The sequence below is a fragment of the Ictalurus punctatus genome, chromosome 12, assembly GCF_001660625.3.
Source record: "Ictalurus punctatus breed USDA103 chromosome 12, Coco_2.0, whole genome shotgun sequence".
NCBI classification, from domain to species: Eukaryota; Metazoa; Chordata; class Actinopteri; order Siluriformes; family Ictaluridae; genus Ictalurus; species Ictalurus punctatus.
The window spans coordinates 2,064,922-2,085,089 of NC_030427.2; the positions used below are offsets into that span (position 1 = coordinate 2,064,922).

Below are 20,168 nucleotides of genomic sequence, written 5' to 3' on the forward strand. Positions count from 1 at the left end.
CAGATATTAAATAAAAACCTGACTGCCTCTGACAGAGAGCTTCAAATTGGCCGTCGTTGGATCTTCCAGCAGGACAGTGATCCAAAACATACATCAAGATCAACACAAAAACGGTTTACTGTTACTGTATTTGTTACACAAATACAATCACACACACACGTTTGTAGTGCTTGTGTAGTTTCAGTTTGAATGTGTAAGCTCTGGGAGATTCACACACTAGAGGGTTTGAGTGGTTTCCCCCTGCAGTGTCTCCAGTTTTACAAAAATGCAGTAAAAATGGGAGACAGGAGTTAAGTGGTGCAGAGACACACACACACACACACATATACACACACACACACACACATATACTGACTGGTATGTAAATACCTGTTATATTTCTCCTCCCTGTTTGCATCATTGATATTCAAAGACCTGCAAATAAACCAGACACAAACACACATAAGCTCAATGATACACACCTCTCAGCTCAGGGGTGCATTAACACAGCAGCCTGCACTCTGACCCCCACCTCATTATACTTTAATAATGTCCAGTGGATATATTCTGATGTATATATAACAAGTTCAATCACCTGATTTCTTTAGCTTTTGATACTCTCTGGCTGCTCCTAAGGCCATACAGACTTCATATGAATCCATAATGAACTTTTTCACACTATCTGTTGTTACCCAGATGAGGATGGGTTCCTTCTGAGTCGGTTCCTCTCAAGGTTTCTTCCTCTTAAAACATCTTAGGGAGTTTTTCCTCGCCACCGTCGCCACTCAGTGGCTTGCTCAGTTGGGATAAATTCACTCCTTTAATATCTGTATACCATGTTGATATTTCTGTAAAGCTGCTTTGAGACAATGTCTATTGTAAAAAGCGCTGTACAAATAAAATTGAATTGAACTGCACTTACTCCTAAGGTCAGATCAGGTTAACGTTCTTTGCTTCCCCATGAGGCACAATAAGTTTACAGACTTTGAAAGTAACACTGGCTTGATCTAAGACAGTGAAAAATAGTCAAGTGCACATAGCAAGCTTTGTTTCATGCTTTGTGTCGATGATCAGCTCACTGTATTGGGTCAAATTTATATATATATATATATATATATATATATATATATATATATATATATATATATATCTGCAGATGGCATATTTAAGCCAAACACATCCAATTTGGATCTACATCTTATTGATCACCACACATCCATGAAGACTTTCCTGTACATCACAGATTAGATTTTTGACTTTTCGGTCACAAAACATCCAGACTGATTGATTAATATTAGCTAATTTATTTGTAATTGCTCATATAGAGGTCATATTATTTTCTAGACAAACTATTTACTGTTAGCTGCTGATCTATTGCCTATATCCACAAACATTTGAAAGCAGCAAAACTTTTTATTTGGGATTAAGTAGAAGGCTGTCTAGAAGTAACATTTTGCCCAACTCCTCACCTCTGCCAGCAGTGAGAGTACATGGTGTGGCCGCAGCTGCCGGTATGGGTACCAAAGGACAGGTCAGGGTGCATGAAGAGGGGATCACAGCTCTCTGTAACACACATGTATCCTCCAGAAATAAGCACACTGGCTACTCAAACCTATCCAATTACTTGACTTGCACACTGTAAACCATAACCTTACCTGGATTGTGAGGGGGTCTTTTGCGGTTCTTGGACATGACCGTAGAGCGTTGGACAAAGGCAGCGAGCACCATGGCGGTGCCATCAGGTAGGATCTCCTGCGCTTCGTGACACAGGATACACATCTCCATCTGCCTCCTCTCTCCTCCTCTGGCACGCCAACGACGAGGTCCCACACACACCAGAGCACCATCACATGAACTGGGGCTGTACCAAGCAGAGACGGATGGTTACAAGTACACTATAACCTTAATTTTATGTTACGGTACCTCTGAATTTGTTAAAATAATCAATGTTGAATAAATGGGTTCATCTTTTTTTACTCACCAGGAAATTGCTAAAAATGGCCTAGGATCCTCTCTACTCATTTACCCCAACAGAAAATGCTCTAAATGAATATGCAAGATAAAGAGTTTAAGGATGGGAATTTACTTATGTTATGTGAAGACCACCATTATATGCAAGAACTTTTAGGACAAAGAACAGACAACTGCTCAGCAAAGTCAAGGAAGTGTTGATGCATGCATTTACTGACATAAATGTACTGCCTGGATATTGAGAATACAATACAAGTTGACTTATTAAGAACACTGCGTCACTACGAGCATGCTTAGGTACCCATGCTCTGCTGATGTAGAGGCTGAGGCGTCCAGATCCTCTGAATCCTGCGTGAGCAGATCTATGTACTTATTGATAAAATGACTCTGGCTCTCTAATGTTTGAGTCATGGTCTTTTTCCAGCACAGTTCAGCTTTCCTTTTTCTCTCTGCTTTGTCTTTGTCCCGCACAGTCTACAACACACACACACACACACACACACACACACACACACACACGTAGATTTAAGCTCTTCAACACTTTAAAGGGTAATGGTTAATATGTCTGTGGAATAGAAAGTTGCTCAAAGTCTGACCTCCTTGTGACAGTGCCCTGTTCCTTCACAGGGAGGTGCAGCAGCTGTGCACTCACGCTTCGTTTTAATGCTAACCACCATCTGTGTAGAAAAAGACACATAATTTAGGAAAATACTTTTACAAGAAAACGATACAGCAGTGCAGTTAGAACTACATGCACACACAATCAAAGTCTGCAAAACTAAGCAGATGTTCAATAGAACACATTTGTGTACTAAAAAGTATACACACACACCATACCATTAAATACTGAAGATGCATTACAATTTTACTAACATTTAATTTGCCTGTTTCTCTTCAAAGTACATACTGCAATACATCATTAGCCTTGGCCTACACCATGGCCTTTATATGTACATGTTCTGCCTGGTGCAGGTGTCCTGACAGTTTTCACTATATGGAAAATAAAATGCACACATCACAGTGCATTGAAATTCAGTTTGTGTAGTAAGCAATCCTTACATGTCATTTAAATATTCATGTTGACATACAGCTTTTAAGTAATACGCACAATAATCCACATCAACACACCCCTAGGGCCACCGACAGATGATCAGCAGCAAAACCGCTTTGTGACAGTGAAGCATTTGTGCTTCTCCGTGGTGAGAGGTGCTGCTTTGCCTACCGGCCACGCCACCTTGAGCGGTGTTGCACTGCTTGGATTTCAAACAGGTCTTGATGCAGCACTGCTTTAAACTTCATGGTAAAAACGCTCATCTTTTGTATGTTGCGCCTACCTTCAGTGAGCGAATTGTAAAACATGCTAGGTTGCCACCTGGTGGACATATTAGGTGCACGCATAGAGAGAGTAAGGCAAATTGCAAACATAATCAAGATGTAATTTCACTTTAAGGATCCAGCGAATCATGTCTTTGTGCACTTACAAGTGAGGCGCGTGCTGCAAGGCCTCTAACAGAGCCAGGATGCTTGGAGTGTTGCCGGGGGCTTCACCGGGACCTGTGATACAAGAACCACAGATCTAACTACAGGCTTGAGGTTTTGAGATTGTGTGAGATGATGTACAAAACTTACGGGAGATTTTGAGGGTGAAGTTGAAAGTAACTTCATCGTCATCCCCAATGTTCTCTAGCTGTTGCTGCTCCTCCAGCAGAGCCATGCCTAACAAGTGCAGCACCTGTAGCAACACACACATACAGAACTGTGAACACTACTCAGTCATTAAAAAGTGATGCTCATGAACACAGCATAGCAAGTGGAATTTTGTTGAATTTACTACACTATCATGTCATTTTAACAAAACATCCAAACATTTACCCTCTGCAGCATGGACTCAGACCAGTGTCCTCCACTGGGCTCCATAGCCCACTGCAGCACAGCTCCCAGCATGCCAAGCAGCACGTCACACTGCAGAATGTTTCCCAAGCTGGCAAACAGTGGGCAGAATGGAGGCAGGGCTACGACACACACAGACACTCACACTTCAGCAATCTGCATTCAACTGACCAATCATTTTCAGATATGACTACAATCACTGAAGAAATAGCTTACCTGGGTCCTCTCCATTCTGTCTCTTATGCTTTTGCTGAGCTTCCTCTGCCTCTATCCAAAATAAACTACATAAAAATTTAGAAAAACCATTAGTGCTCATGTGACTAAAGAGAATTACTAAATCTGCCAAAAGCAGCACATCACCTTAAGGACATCCTCAGCACTAACAGCCAAATCAAAATGCAAACGGATAAGTGCATATATTGAGCTTCCAAAGAGCATTTCCTCATTAGACCACTAGGCACTCAAACTGGTATTTTGTCATTTATGTGCTTTTCTTTATCAATCACAAAATCTGACAGAGGCTCTGCACTTAAGAGAAGGAACTAAAGAATGAAGTAACACGTGAGTTGCAGACAGTTTTAGTTACTGCGTAGCAGGAGCTCGGGTACATGCTTTAAGTAGTGAATTATTATTTACAACAACTGTTTTCAGAATTGTAATGCTGTTCTCTCCAGGGAAGGGGTCACAATGTTAACGGATGTCTGCCCCAGAGACAATAACAGCACCGAGACTCTTCCCATAATGTCTAACCTGAAATCTTCCTGTAATGCTGCAGACCGAGGGGTCCTGGTCCATGCCACCATGGAGGACATTTTAAGCTCATTGTAAAACACTGATTTTGAGTTTCTTGAAGCATTTGTGTGTTCATTTGGAAGTATGCTTGGCTCTTTATCTTGTTGAAAGCCAAGTCTGAACCTCCTGGCAAGGGCAAGCTAAAGGTTCTGGGCTAAAATGTGATTGCTCCTCCCTCCCTCCCTCTCCCTCTCCCCCTCCCTCTGCTTCAGCGGTTCAACCCCAGGTACCAGGCAAAAATTACTTCATGTATACAGAGATCCCCAAACTATACACCGAAACCAGACCTCATTTCAGAACATCTCGAAGAAAAAACATTTTATGAATACATATTTATTATATATCTATTTTTTAATTGCTTTTTTTATATTATGTGACTGTTTTTTATAATGCTCATGTTTAAATAAAGGATTTAAAAGTATTATTTATTTATACACAAAGTGGTATCGAGTATCGTGTATTTTTGCTGGTATCAGTACCGACTACTAGATTTTTGATATCGTGACATCCCTAGATTGGACATTCTATGTTTGAGTTATAACAACTTCCTTTTTCATGGTGAAACTTCTAAATTTGTGAGAGCGCCACGCCCACGGCAAGCAGCAAAAATTCAAAAGCTTCGCAATTTAGCATCGTCAATGCCTGTAGATGAGACTGACCGAACGTGATGCCGATCTGACGAAAGCTCTAGGAGGAGTACGTTATAGTACGAGGCCTGAAAATGGCAAAAAACGGAGGAAAAAATTAAGAGAAAAATCTAAATGCTGACTTCCTGCTGAGTTTAGGGTTTGGGTTCAAGAGACCAGGGAGTCAGCCATTTTAAGTGTTGTCTCAATTGCAAAATCCTTCCAGTGCACTGGAACTTTTGCTCCCTAAAAAATCCCCACAACGCACCACAAAAACCAGGGAGTATCGATACTCACTGTGTTCCCTTACTGGAAATGACCTCATGTCTCTCAGCTAATGTCTCTCTCTAGTGTCTGGTTTAGACACTAGAGCTATACTGAGAGCTATTGTAAATGCACTGTAGCACTTGTCTGTCCTGCAGACTTCATAGTTGAAAATGTGAACTGCTTGCTCCCAAAACTTCTTTAGTGCAGATTAGGGCTGCACAATTAATCGAATATCGATCGCGATTACGATTTTGACTGTCCATGATTAAATGAACATGATCGACTGCGATATTGACATTTAAATTCCGTCCTCCGCTCACAGAAAACTCCACTGCAGATCAAATCAAGCGGCTCCTACACTACAGCCAATCACCATAGAGTGGCGCAGGGATGACGCCATTTTGTAGTGCCAAAACCCCGAAACGGAATTAGCATTTCAGCCCTCAAGTTGCTAGCTTCGCTTCGAGCTCCAGAGCGAGGGGAAATCATGAAATTAGCACGATGCTAAATAGCACTTCAGAGGTTGTCGGGGACATTAAACCTAATCACGCTGAGTGGGAAAAAAAAACTTTGCAGATAAACTCAGGGCTCTATGGTGCAACCATTTCACTCGCATTGTGACTGAAAAGTACTTTGTGCGACTGTGAATAAATATTTATTCACACCGGTGTGAGTGACCTGTTCGGAGTTGTATAATACAATCGGAATAAAAACTACAGGTTGTCCAAAATACATCTACACCGCGCAACAGTTACTTTCACACTGCTTTTCATCTCCTCAGTCCACTGTACAAGTGTGGAAATACTGCAGAGAAGCCATTATGATGAAGTGAGTAACTCTACATCATCTGCTTCTCTCAACTCTCCGATCTCACAACCACCATCTTTTATTGATCCTGCAAAATGACCTGAACTTTCACCTGCTCGTGTAGCCACAGCGGCTTCGGGCGGAGTAAATTAATAATAACATTACAAGGTGGGTTCAAATCAAACTTCTTTATTAAATAATTCCTCACCAATCACAATCAAGAGTAGAACTGTTCCGTCTGTAAACATACAGTACACTGCAGCTCTCCTTCACTAACTCTAATTCACTCCATTTAAACTCACGGTTGCCAGATATCACTAGAAAAGTCAACTCCAGTTTCTATGTTTTGATTTATCCCCCCAAAACACAATATTATCAGCATACACTGTAACACTGTACTGGGGAACCGATCTAAAACTGAAACAAAAATAAAACTACTAAAATGTAAAGACAGAAAATGTGCTTAGTTATAAATAAATCATTTAATATATAAAAAAATAGATATTATAATAACTTCATAAAATATAAATAAAATGAGAAATGAAATAATGTTTAATTACTATGGGTTGCATTTAATATCAATTTGACCTTAACCTTAGATCACTATTTCCTTAGAAAGCTATCAGCCTTTTTCCCAATATGGATCATTTTTGTGTTAGTCTACTCTTAATTAGGACTCTTTATTGTTCAAGATATTTTAAAATAAATATTTTATGCTGTATATTTATCAATTAATCAACAGTATTTCTCATTGCTATTATTTTATTCAGTTAACAGTGACCATGAGCAGAGAGCTTACATTTACCTGTTTATCTGGATCAGTTTCAGCTGTAAAAATCCTGATCGGAGCATCAGTAATGAACACCATTAAACTAAAGCGCTTTGCTTCGCTTAACAAATTGTTAGTGCTGCCAAGCTGCTGTGTTGCAAGTGGAATAAAACATTTTGGGACGTGCTGTTAACTCCACGTTGAGCTGAAGAACATGCCACCCCATCAGTAAATATATTTTCCTAGAACAACTCTGTGGTGTTTTATTCAGTTGTTGATTTTGTTTGTGTGTTGATTTTGATGTATGTTTTGGATCGTTGTCCTGCTGGAAGATCCAACCACGGCCCATTTTAATCTTACTGGCAGAGTCAGTCAGGTTTTCATTTAATATCTGTTGATATTTGATAGAGTCCATGATGCCAGGAAGTGATGGACTTTTAACAGCTTGACCACACCACATCATGGCTCATGTGAAAGTAGACACTTAAGACTTTAAGAATTAGCAGTTATTTCAAGTATTTCTTCTTTGACCTAGACTACCTGGGGCAATACATTCAGAATTATTATTTTTTTAAATTATCTAAACTTTTTTTTTTAACTTTTAACACAAATGTTATCTCTTCACAGCAAATGTTGATATAAACCCCACTCCTGGTCTCAAAGATGCCCAGAGTACTTGTCCATGAACACCGAAAATATGAGGAAGTTATCTCTAACTACTACAATGGTGTGTAAGGTTATCCAAACACAGGTAAAAACCTCTCCAAATGGCGCCAAATCTCTCCAAATGGCACAAAGCTTATAAAAATGGCACAAAGCCTTTAAATATTGCAGACTTCTAGAAATAGAAGGAAAAAAAATGTTAAAGGCACAAAATAACCTCCAAGTGGCACCAAATGTCTCCAAACCAAAGAAAAGAAGAGCCACTCAGAAATAACTTCTCCAGAAGCTGTGACACATCCGGGCTTTTTCGGGAGCACGCGGCCGCTATAAGACACCGATAAATCACATGCTGAGTGAAAACCAGTAGACAACTAGCGATCAGAAAAAACTGCCAAACACGCAAAAACCTGCCTGCTGTATAAAGTTTTGCAGGAAGGCCGCTAGAGCAGAGAAGCCATTTCCTGATAGTTTCTCTGCACAGCCCTGTAGCGCTGTGCTGATTGGCCTGTACCGCTGACACACAACTCAAGACGCACACGTAAAGGGTTGTGCTGAAGACACGTCTGATTTTCTCAGCCTCTGAGTGGTCAATCATGTCGAGTTTGGGCTTGTTTGAAAGCTAGAAGAATCTACAATTGGTCCAAGTGGGTGTTAATCAAGTTAGAATGCCCGATTATAATTTAGGAGGCGGGTTGTTCAGCATAGCCAAAGCAGATTAGCTTCTTTTAGATGGTGTCTCAGTTCAGTTTATGGCTAATAACTAAATTGCAGAGGTGTGGGATATCAAAACACTTAATCCATTTTGAAGAGGACATTTGTGACTAAATCTGGAACTTTGCATTTGCTTTCGTCAATAAATGCACAGTTCCATATTTAGTCACAAATGTAGTAAACACAAGTAACGTTGTTTTACTGTCAAAAAAGCTTTATTCCTGCTCTCCGATTTATCTCTGTCTCAATGTTTTCATGGAGAGGTGTGAATTGTTTGCCCAGCAGGGAGTTCAAACTCCGCCCCTTTCCCATACCCCTGCTCACTAGCAGTTAAGCACAAAGTCATGAAACTGCACACACAAAAAGCCACCAGTGTCCTGACTAATCTTATACCAGAACTGCGGTGATACAATAATTCATTTATCTATACTAATTGAAAATGTCCGATAAGTTGTTTTCCATTCCGCCGGTGGAATGAACGCTAGTGTCGGGGCGAAAGGGGTTAATATCTGTTGATATTTGATAGTCCATGATGCCAGGAAGTGATGGACTTTTGACAGCTTGACCACACGGCATCGCTCTTATGCCAGTTGACTTTTGCAGATGAAGCTTTTCCATAACATTCCAGAGCGTATTTTACCACCTTAACATCACCTCTAATTAAAACTGTGATATCATCCGCATATGCAGATAATTTGGTGGGTTGTTGACAGTTTAGAGTGTCGATTTGTAGACCTGTTAATTCTTTCCTAAGCTTAAAGAAATGGAGAGAGAGAGAGAGAGAGAGAGAGAGAGAGAGAGAGAGAGAGAGAGAGAGACACTTGTTTCTGTCAGGCTCTCATAGTGACTCAGGCCTCAGCTGGTGCTGTCCTTGGTGCTGAAATCAGTTACCAGCCTGCAGTTCACTGAATCTTCATTACAGCATAAACATGATACACCATGTAACCAAAAGTATATGGACGTCTGACCATAACACCCACATGTGCTTCTTCCCTGAACTGTTGCCACACAGCTGAAATCACACAGCTGTATAGAACATCTCTGTACGCTGTAGCGTTACAATTTCCCTTCACGGGAACTAATAGACCCAAACCGGTTCCAGCATCACAACACCCCTGTACACAAACCCAGCTCCATGAAGACACAGTGTGTTACGGTTCATGCAGAAGAACTTTACTGGCCAGAAGAGTGGACTCTATTGTAAGAGCAAAGGGGAAATACATCTGGAAGGGGATGTTCAACAATCTGTACGGGTGTGATGGTCAGGTGTCCACAAACTTTTGGCCATATAGTGTGTTCTTGAAGAAAAAGGAAGCTGGGTTCCAATGTTCAGACTTGATGACAGAATTTTAATAGAGCTGTGATGGTTTAGCCCGAGACGGGACTGAAAACACTCAATCCACCCTCGCACAGAAAGTGATTTGGGTTAAAAGAAAAAAAAAAGACACTTCCAGCAGGGTTTACTGACTGTTTGGTAAACAGCTCCCCAGTACAATACGTTATAATAATGCAGATACAATGAGGGCCTCAGAAACCATAAACTAGGCTTTTATCACAAAACACAGCACTGAAGCACTAAATCTCGATTCGAACCCCAGACCCCAACTCCAGAGAAGCGAGGTCAACATGATAACCACTAACCCACCACGCCCCTATAACAATAACAGGTGGTCATGGTAACACGTCACACAACCCCATCCTTGATTATCGGCTACTATAGGAACGATAACATATTAGAACAAGTGCATTTACATACGAGGGTGAATCAAAGAAATGAAAACCTTATAAAAACCATATATAAAATTTATATATAATATATATTTTTATGTATATATATATATATATATATATATTTTTTTTTTTTTTTTTTTTTTTCTTTACAAACTTTTCTCAGCACTATAACTCTATAACTCTGACTTTCCACCAGATTTCTTCCCTTTAGCACACATAAACACTTTGTACTCGATCAGCCTGACTCCCCTGGAGGTGTCCATCATGGAACATCCTGCCAGACCTGAACGTCAGCACGTCTCAGAGCCACGGACAGGAGAAAAGGAAAGACACATGACGGTGTGGAGAGAAGACGAAACGCTGAGTGACTCAGAGAGAGCCTCATCGATCCACTGATCACGTCATACCACTTATTATTATTATTACTGATGTGCTGAAGCTCGGTTTCCATTTTTAATCCATTATGAGATTAGAGGAATAATCTGCTTATAATCACGTATACAATCTGATCATAATATACATCATGCATGTTATTGTTTTACACATACACTCACCCCTTCGTTGCCAGAGATCTAATTAAAGACTGAGATTGAACGTGTCCCTCCTTCTGATAGCGTAAAATTACATGTTACAGATTTGGAATTGCATTCTCGCTGTGATGTCTCTCACTCTTTACTGGTAGGAAGAGCGAGAGAGAGAGAGAGAGAGAGAGAGAGAGAGAGAGAGAGAGAGAGAGAGAGAGAGAGAGAGAGAGTGTGTCAGAGAGCGAGCGAGTCAGAGTCAGAGATAGAGAGAGCAAATGTAATAATAATAATAATAATAATAATAATAATAATAATAATAATTATTATTATTATTATTATTATTATTATTATTAATATTAATAATAATAATAATTTTAAAAACGGAGCAGATCCAATAGGGCTTCACAGCAGCAGTGCTTTACCTCAAAGTGATTTGTAACACACACGGTGGAAATGGTGTAGCAAAAGTCATGCAACCATTGTGGGGGTAGGGGGGGGGCTCTGAATTTGTACCTGATGCATCATCTTTTATAATTGTGATTAATGGTCCATTAGAGAAGAAAAAATTCAGTTCCATTCTTTGATTACTTATTTGGCGTACAGTGAATATTCACACTTTAAGGCCATGTGGAACAATTTCCAAAATGCATTTAAATGGGGTAAATTGTGTACATTGAACCGAGAGTACTAGACATGTTTGCTAAAAGCAACACAAAGGCTTTATTCACACTGCAGGAATTTTATATTGTGTGTTTAGATTTTTTCTTTTAGACAGACTGATCAACTGCAAATTTGTTCTGGTGAATGAAAGGCATTCAAAATCTTTCTGCAGAACTCTGTTGAAGATTCTGTACATCAGAGATTCATCTGAACTTCAACAAAACATTTCACATGTATAGAGTTTTGTCTACGTTCATCAAGTAATCACATTTATAAGTTTATTTATTAATCACGACAGTTCTACTGTGCACGTCTATTACACAACTATCAGTGCTGTTCTGCTGGATGTCGGCTCATTTCTGGAGCAGAACAAACTAAAGTTCATTAGACTTACCTCTTGATCAATGCAGGTCATCACATGTTGGATTTCGGGTATTTCACTGCCTCTCGGTGTTGTACAACTGCAGGAGCCGTGGGAGGTGTTGATCAAGCCCTTCAAACAATGCCTTCTTTAAGTCAGGTGACACAAGCCTGCACAACTCAAACACAACCTGTTGAAGAGAACCAAATTTAAAATAGTTAAGAGACAAATCTCCACCATTCTGAAGGGATAAAGTACGTATTCATGTGTAAGCAAACATTTGTTTTATCTATGGAAAATAAATGAACATTAGAACAGATTTACTTGTCTCTGACTGAACAAAGCAGGCCATATTAAACTGGGTTAAATATACAAATCCACACAGTTCACCAGTCCAACAGAATCTGTAGAACACATTAGCAATACTTCTGCTCTGTTTAGACCCAGAAAATATAAAATACTTACTTTAGTATGAAATTTCTGTCGAGTGTCTACCATGGGGTCGGGATTTACGGTCTGTGAACACGTGCTGATTACACGTGCAGGAAAAGCAACCCACACGTGCAACCCTGACCGAGTGAGAACGACTCAAACGATTCAAGAAGAGGATTCTGAATCGGCTCATTTAAAGAATCATTACCAAAGCAGCTTATCCTACTTCGATTGTTTGATAACAACAGCCCGTCTTACAGAGTGCTGCAGGAATGAGTCGTGAAACCCAGAAACGAGTCAGCGTATTAGCACTTCCGTCAATGGGGTTTTGGGTTAAATGCCGGAAATAAGGTCTGTGGTGAACACAAACTCAAGATGTTTTCACGTTTATCTCGACACACAGCCTAGTGAGAGACCTTTTATTATTTTAAGGTACATTTCCTGAAGAAAATGTGAGTGGTGCTTGCCGTGGCAAAATTCGGATCGGGTGCCAATACTTTTGAGAACTGCCCGTGAAGGGCACCAATAGTTTTGAGAGCTGGACGCATAGGGCGCCAATAGATTTGACAGCCGGACGCATAGGGCGCCAATAGATTTGAGAGCCAGCCGCGTAGGGCGCCGATAGATTTGAGAGGCGAAGATCTAAAAATAGTAGTGACACACAAGCTTGGTCGCAGTCGTGTTGATTAAGGAAAGCTACAAGGTTACAGATGTGAGGTTCTGACCTTTACGGTACAGTGAGGATGAGCAGAACATCTACACAGCATGGAACTGTGAATAGACTCAGTGTCTGTGGACTCGTGTACACACAGTTTGGTGAGATTATGCTACAGGAACAGTCAAAATACACCATGGCCTTGAATGTTTTGGCCCTGTCGTAAACACTGAACAATCACAACTACTCTGTTGAGAGCGAGAAATGACCTCACAGAGTGGTGCGTGTTGACGTCCATTTTATATAGTTACTGTTTCTGATAGAAAATCGATCTCCCTCGCGCTCTCAATACTGCACTGTAACAGTGTGGGACAGAGACCCAAACAGCAAGGTGAAAATGGTCTCTCTGCAAAACATGCGTAAAAGTCGTTTAAACAGATTACACAGGGTCTCTTTTTCCTGCAAGGGGTATGTCAACTTCAGACCAGAACTATATACCCACCCAGCTACCAACACACACGCGCGCACACACACACGCACACACACACTAATTCAGCCACTTAAAAACAGCAAGGACTTTTATAAACAATTAAAAATAGACTATAATATGAACATTTTAACAAATTAATAATAGCGCAAAAAACACACCAGTTAAAACACTGTAAATACCCTCCTTTATCAAAAGTCTGCTCTTGCGCCCACACTCTCGCTCTGATGCCAGCTGGAGCCGCCTCTTCATGGTCCCCTCGACCTCCATCTCTGCAGCTTTAGCCGTGAGGAGGTTTCTATGAACTGCAGCTTTGGAATAAAGCAACACATATCGTAAGGTCATTATGAATCTTAAGCATTAATTACACTTATACCATGGTCAGTGTGAATACTGGATCCTGATTGGCTGGAAGGTGTGCATTATAACTGTTTATTATTATTAAAGTCCATGGGTGTTGATTTTTTGTTCTTCTGTTTTTCTTTCGTCTTTGTAATTCACTCACAATCTGTTTAAAGACCCTCTCAGCGGGGATATGACACTGATTATTAATCAATTTACACCTTGTTTTCCAGATTTTATAGTTAGCGGTGCATATAACAAACCAGTAAGAGTATTTTATTTTTTTTGGATAAAAAAAAAAACACTGTCCTTATAAAACCTTTCTAAAAAGCAACTAACTGCGCATGCTCCACAAATCTAAGATATCATATAGACATGAATAATTAATAGCGGCAAAGAAGACTGGTCTGTTTTTAATGAGAAAAGGTAAAATCCCACCTAAGATGAGTGCACTGTGAAGAAAGGTATAAAAGGGGCTTGTGTGTATTTGCAGATTTTAGAGTTTCTGCAGAGTGAATCACTTTATTGTTTCAATAAAGTTTGATAATTTTTTGGCATCTACAAACCCTCTGTCTCTGAAGTTTTATTTTAACTTAGGCCGGAAAGATTGTTTCCATGACATTTTGAGGGCTGAAAAGTGCTTCTTCTAGCCAGAGACCCCTGTAATTGTAAGGATATATTCCACAACCCCCCTACAGGCCATGAGACAATAGTCATTCTAGTTAAAGGAGATGAAACAGACCAGCCTTATAGCATACACACATCACCTATTGATGATGTGAAAAGATCTAGGGAGAGGTTTCAGACAGCACTAGACTGCTCAGTGAGGCGATATAACAGCTGCACTGCTGCCACCTAGTGGATACTAATGTCCACCAACTCATTTAAAATGTCAATAAACTATCATTTGTACGTTTATAATTACATAAACTGTTCACATACTACTGAACATAAGTATTAGTACTTAGTGTGTATGTAGTCTACTATAACTGTACCATACATTTCTGTCTAAAAAAACATTCAGAGTACACTCCACTTTGCCCACTTTTTAGTGGATTTTAGGATTATGTTCTTAAAACAGCTTTGCCTTTCATTAATAATAATAATAATAATAATAATAATAATAATAATAATAAATAGGCTTGTTTTTAAGCATGACGCTTCCAAATTCACTCTGTTTAAATAATTACTTTAAATAGAAAACTTATTTTCCCTGTACTTTAGAGACATTGTACTGTTTGTGAAGAACAAACATGATCTCATGATGGAAATCATCAACTTTTGCATTGAGATTATACGAGGGGAGATCTTATATAATGATTTTTTTTTTAATCGCATGTATTTTAGAAAAAAAAAAAAAGTTGTGTGTGTGTAATTTAATTATTTACAGCCAAAGCCTCTGAGAAAATACGTCCCAAACACGTATGTGGTGCCGACAGAGAAGAAGTGCTATGATTTAACGTGGGAAATCCAACATGACTTGACAAACGGCATCATTCCTGCAAAAATAACCTACATGAAACATGACATAAGCAAATGACTTTAACGTCCATGTCACGTGAATTTTTAAGATTTTTATCTAACAATGCAGGTAGGCTGCACGATTATGGCCAAAATGATAATCACGATTTTGATCGATATTGAGATCTCGATTATTGATCTCGATTATTGATTGATTTTAGGGACAACATATTTTTATTGCACTTTCACATTTAAATGAACAGACCGCTGCTTTCACCTCCATGTTGTGCTACATTCCTGATCATTTACAAATCTGTAACAGTGTTTACAGGAGGAGAGACGCAAGACCATTTCTTTCTAATTACAAAAATTTAGGAGCACAGTTGAAGTTTAGGGTTTTTTTTGTTTGTTTTTTAAACATTTTTTTTTTTTAGAGATAGTAACATTAATGTGCCACAATATAAGTAAATATAAGTAGGCATGAGAAAACTTGAGCTGGTCAATTATGACAGAATTTAGGAACATAGTGTGAGTCATGACACATTAATTTACCTTCTGATAAACTAAATCTAATATTTTCAGTTCATTTTACAGACTGTATGCACAAAACAACCGTGAACCTGTTTACCTTGTAAACAAATACAATAAACCTCAATGCTCAGTGTTTGAAGTCTGCTCCTCTTAAATATATTTAAAGCTGCACTATTAGACATTTCCACTGTCATGGTTCTGGGCTGGAGTCAGTTCTCGAACCACTCTGTGTGTATTGTGTGTGTATATCTGAATAATCTCATATAGGATGTGATTGGGTGAGTTCATTTACCCGTCAGATGCAGAGCGCTTTAGTTTAATGGTGTTCATTACTGATGCTCCGATCAGGATTTTTACAGCTGAAACCGGTCCAGATACCAATCTTTTCTTGTTTAAGCTTTAAATCAGGAAGTCATAAACAGTTAAATGTTCTCTCTCTGCTCATGGTCACTGTTAACTGAATTAATAATAGCAATGAGAAATACTGTTGGTTAATTGATAAATATACAGCATAAAATATTTATTTTTAAATATCTTAAACAATAAAGAGTCCTAATTAAAAGAAGACTAACACAAAATTGATCCATATTAGGAAAAAGGCTGATCGCTTTCTAAGGAAATAGCAAAACCAAGATTAATGTCAAACAGGATAGCTCAACACACACACACTTTTATTTCACATTATTTAAAAGTAATTTAAGTGTTATTTACCATAATTATGAACACAAGTTGTTGAGTTGACAATCATTTTAAAATTCCGTTGCTCCATTTAGATTTTCTCCAGTAGAATACAGCCTTTTAAACCAGGAAAAATTACTCATTTTAAGTCGTATAACATTCGTAATAACTAAAAAACGGTGTAATTACCAGTCTTTCCTCCCCACAAGGGAGTTTTAGGAAACTATCAGCTTTTAAACGTCTGTAGGTACTGTATTTGTCTGTGTTTGAGCGCCATCTGGAGGACAGATGCCATTTTGAATTGAAACTCATGCCATCTTCTAATTGTCAAAGAGGAAAATGTAGCGCCGATGTTCATCTCACTACCCAAACTGAACTAGTATTCTTCCACTGAAAATAGTACCGTGTCTTATGTTGAAAATTTTGTTTGTACTTTTATTTGACTTTTGTTTTTTAAACTATATCAGTCCATATAATATGAAATAATATAATTTACATTTTAAGATAAACGTGTGCGCGGGTTGATACAGCGCGAGGGAGGTTTTTTCAAACTGCGCTTTCCTCAGGAGTATACAGTCACAGTAAGGATGTTTAAGCAAAATCTGATATTTATTTTTATAGTTCTGTTTAGAATTGTGTTCTTGTTTGTAAACTAATGCTAGTTAAATCGTTTGTAATAAGTAACGAGCAAATGCCAGCCGGATTTAGTCAGATAATTAGCCTTATCTAAATTATAATAATCGAATTGTTCAACAAGTTTTGTACATGAAAAAAGAATTAAAAGTGCTTTGAGTATGGAAATATTTATTTATTTATTTAGCCCCCCACCATGCTTAACATGATGGTTCTACATAATGTTTTTTTTTTTTGGTCTTAACACACACAAAATTTGTATTCAATCTTCTTAATGTATTCCCAAGACGAGCTTAACTCTTCTTTATGCAAAAAAAAATAAATAAAAATAAAAAAATAAATTTTTAATCGACACGTTTTTGTTAACAAGAAAAAGCGCTAACCGTCACTGCACGAGGCAGTCAGCGCTGTGTGGTGCGTGCTCATGTTTGACCTTCACAAATTGGGACAAGTTTGTATTTATTGTTGTTATTTTAGTGTATATATATTCATAGATAAACTTTTGTGTTCACTTATAGTTTTGTGGAAAAAAAAATTAACTGGACCATGTCCGGACGTCGATCCAGATCCAGATCCCGTGTGCAAGGACCGCCTCCGCAAGAACCACCTGCGCAGGACCCGATCAAGCAACTCCTCAATAACGCCACTGTTTTGTTCGGGTAACGTCTGAACTTATTCACTCTTATTCTCTGTCTCTCTGTGCGCGTTCATTACGCACCTGTTTGACTGACTGTGTTTAACGTGCAGCGCAGCACAAACAGTAAGACAACTAACTCAAGCACGCTTAGCTGCGCTGAATGCTCCAGCAGATCCAGCAGCTGGCCAAGATTAGAGCGGAGGGAGTCAAAGTGACTTTTGAGCAGAATGTACTACACTGAAATACTTCAAGCTGCTTTCACACCTTACCAGCCCCTGCCCCGGTCAGAGTAACTCTTCTGCACTGTAGCTTTGTAGATAGAAGTTGGTTTAGTTCGAGATGGCGTCATAACCCTCAGGTTCGAGTTTAAAGCAGAAGAAGTGTTACAGGAACTTGTCATTAATCTCTCACTAGCTGCGTTTACATGGACAACAATAATCCACTCTTGATCCGATTAAGACCATACTCTAATTAAGAAACTACCATGTAAACAGCAATTTTTTACCTTAATCTAATTAAGGTCATAATCGAAGTAAGCAATAATCTAATTAAGACAGGTGGAGTATTCCTGTTTTAGTCGCATTATGGACGTGTAGTAGTGACATGTAAACACCTTAATCACACTATGAACGTTGTGTGAGAGTTTTCACCGCATTTTGCGACAGGACACGATCACACACGGCAGTTTTACGGCAAACAAGAGAGCTCGGCTGTGTCCCAAATCACATACTTTCCTACTACAGGCCTGTAGTGGGGAAAAATACATGTATCTCGGCTACTATATAGACAGTAAATATGCGATTTGGGACGCAGCCCACGGCTTCAAGCAGTTGTGTATTAGCAGGTACAGCATGACAAATAATTAACTGCACTTAAAGCGTTCGTAAAAAAATTAAAAATTAAATAAAAACATGTAAAACTGTATACGGTTCCATAACGAAGACGAACTGTATGTCGATACGTCAAATTCTGGAGGGACGTCGGATGGCGTGGCGCGGTGACGTAATGATGCGGGCTGTTAATCTAATTATGTTCTAAAACATGTAAAACGGGAACATGACAGGAGTATTCTAAAAGCGACGCATGTAAACACCTTAATCACATTATGATCTTACTCAGAGTAAGGTCAATAATTAGATTACTGCTGTCCATGTAAACGTAGTCACTGTGACCCGAAAGCTGCTTGTTGGATGTTTAATGTAAGATTAGAAAGTTCAGCTGGTTTATCTCCTCTCAGGTGTGTGTAAAACAGAACCTGGCTGTGTCCTTGCAGTGTGTGATTTCTATTTCGTCTGTGTCTTTTCAGATGAAGGACGTGGAAGACGTCACCAAGTTGTGTGAAGAGCTTGTGATGTTTGTTTGTGTTTCTTGATATTGCTGTACTGAATGAATTAAAAGACTTTTACTCTGTAACACTGACTTCTTGATTGTGCTGATGATGCCAAACACGCCACGCTGAACTCCTGAGCCTGAACGAACACACACACACACACACTCCCCTCAGTATATACGCTTCTGGTGCACACTATTTTGGATTAACTACGTGTTGTTGGAGATTAAGTGTTTAATGTTTACAGCCTAAATTGTTGCCATGGAGACAATACCTGAAATACAGAGCTTGCCGGTCAGCAGGAAGTTCCAGAGAGTTACATGGCACCTTGGAAGTGTTTCCAAAGTCCACAAAGAACACCTGTACACACACACACACACACACACGTACACTCAATGTGCAGTTTTCCTGTAACCACTCCATTCTCCATCACGGAGGCGCTTTAATAGTGTGTGTGTACAGATGTTACCTCCACATTACTCCCCATGACATGCAGTATTTTGGCTCTGTAGTAGTTCCCAGGTTTGGTGTGAGTTTCAGAGAAAGGGGCGAGACACAGAAGATTTGGATAAAGTGAGACAGGAAGTGGGCAGAGCGCCCGTGTATTAACGGCCACTGTCAGCCACCTCTGTTTCTCCAGACTCCAGACTTTCTCCACACACACACACACACACACACACACACAGGAGCCACTGCTTTTTTTTTATTTGTGCACTGAAAGTGAAAGAGGCGGAACAGACACCTCGGTGATATTGACGATGAAGACAGGGTTAGACGGAAGGTTCTCCAGCTCAATGGAGCTGCTCAGAACCCCGACAGGGCTCACTGACTGATTCTGAAAATCCACATTCACCCTGAGACACACACACACAGTGAGTGAGAGAGACACAGAGAGAGAGACCTGTAACAGAACAGCACTAATGTACAGAACATCATCTAAACATCACACTGTCTAGGGGATGTGGTCACATGACTACTCTCACTTAAAATGTAACTATGACTCATCTGATGATGCTCGCTGCAGTGTGCGTGTGTGTGTGTGTACCGTGTATATCTGAGGTGTGAGATACACTACCCCCCTGCCCAAGTCTCCACCTCTCCAGCGGGTTAAACGTTGAGATGGAGAGGAAGTCTCTTCTGCGCGAGGAGGAGAGACAGAGAGACCTCTGGGAGAACGCCAGAACCTCTCATTGACGAGCGGTAGAACTCTACATAGGCCCTGATACACACA

General features: G+C 39.6%; 1 protein-coding gene across 15 annotated transcripts in view; it reads right to left on the bottom strand.

Moving 5' to 3' along the window:
• Positions 1-1,110: 1,110 nt before the first annotated feature.
• LOC128634184 (E3 ubiquitin-protein ligase UBR2) overlaps positions 1,111-20,168 on the bottom strand; it is a 29,413-nt gene continuing 10,355 nt past the window's right edge. For 9 of the 15 annotated variants that reach the window (XR_008397456.1, XR_008397449.1, XR_008397457.1 and 6 more), the window contains 4 exons: positions 19,407-20,156; positions 19,212-19,297; positions 11,785-13,636; positions 3,925-4,121 (listed from right to left, as the gene is read on the bottom strand). Coding sequence is in view for 1 of the 15 variants with exons in the window: in XM_053684444.1 (XP_053540419.1) it covers positions 1,445-1,542; positions 1,635-1,840; positions 2,252-2,424; positions 2,547-2,627; positions 3,823-3,894 (630 nt within the window). In the remaining 14 variants the exon portion in view is untranslated. Of the gene's footprint in view, positions 1,543-1,634; positions 1,841-2,251; positions 2,425-2,546; positions 2,628-3,822; positions 4,122-11,784; positions 13,637-15,951; positions 16,113-16,301; positions 19,077-19,211; positions 19,298-19,406; positions 20,157-20,168 lie in introns of those variants that run through there. The other 6 variants (XM_053684444.1, XR_008397453.1, XR_008397450.1 and 3 more) reach the window with 6 other exon arrangements.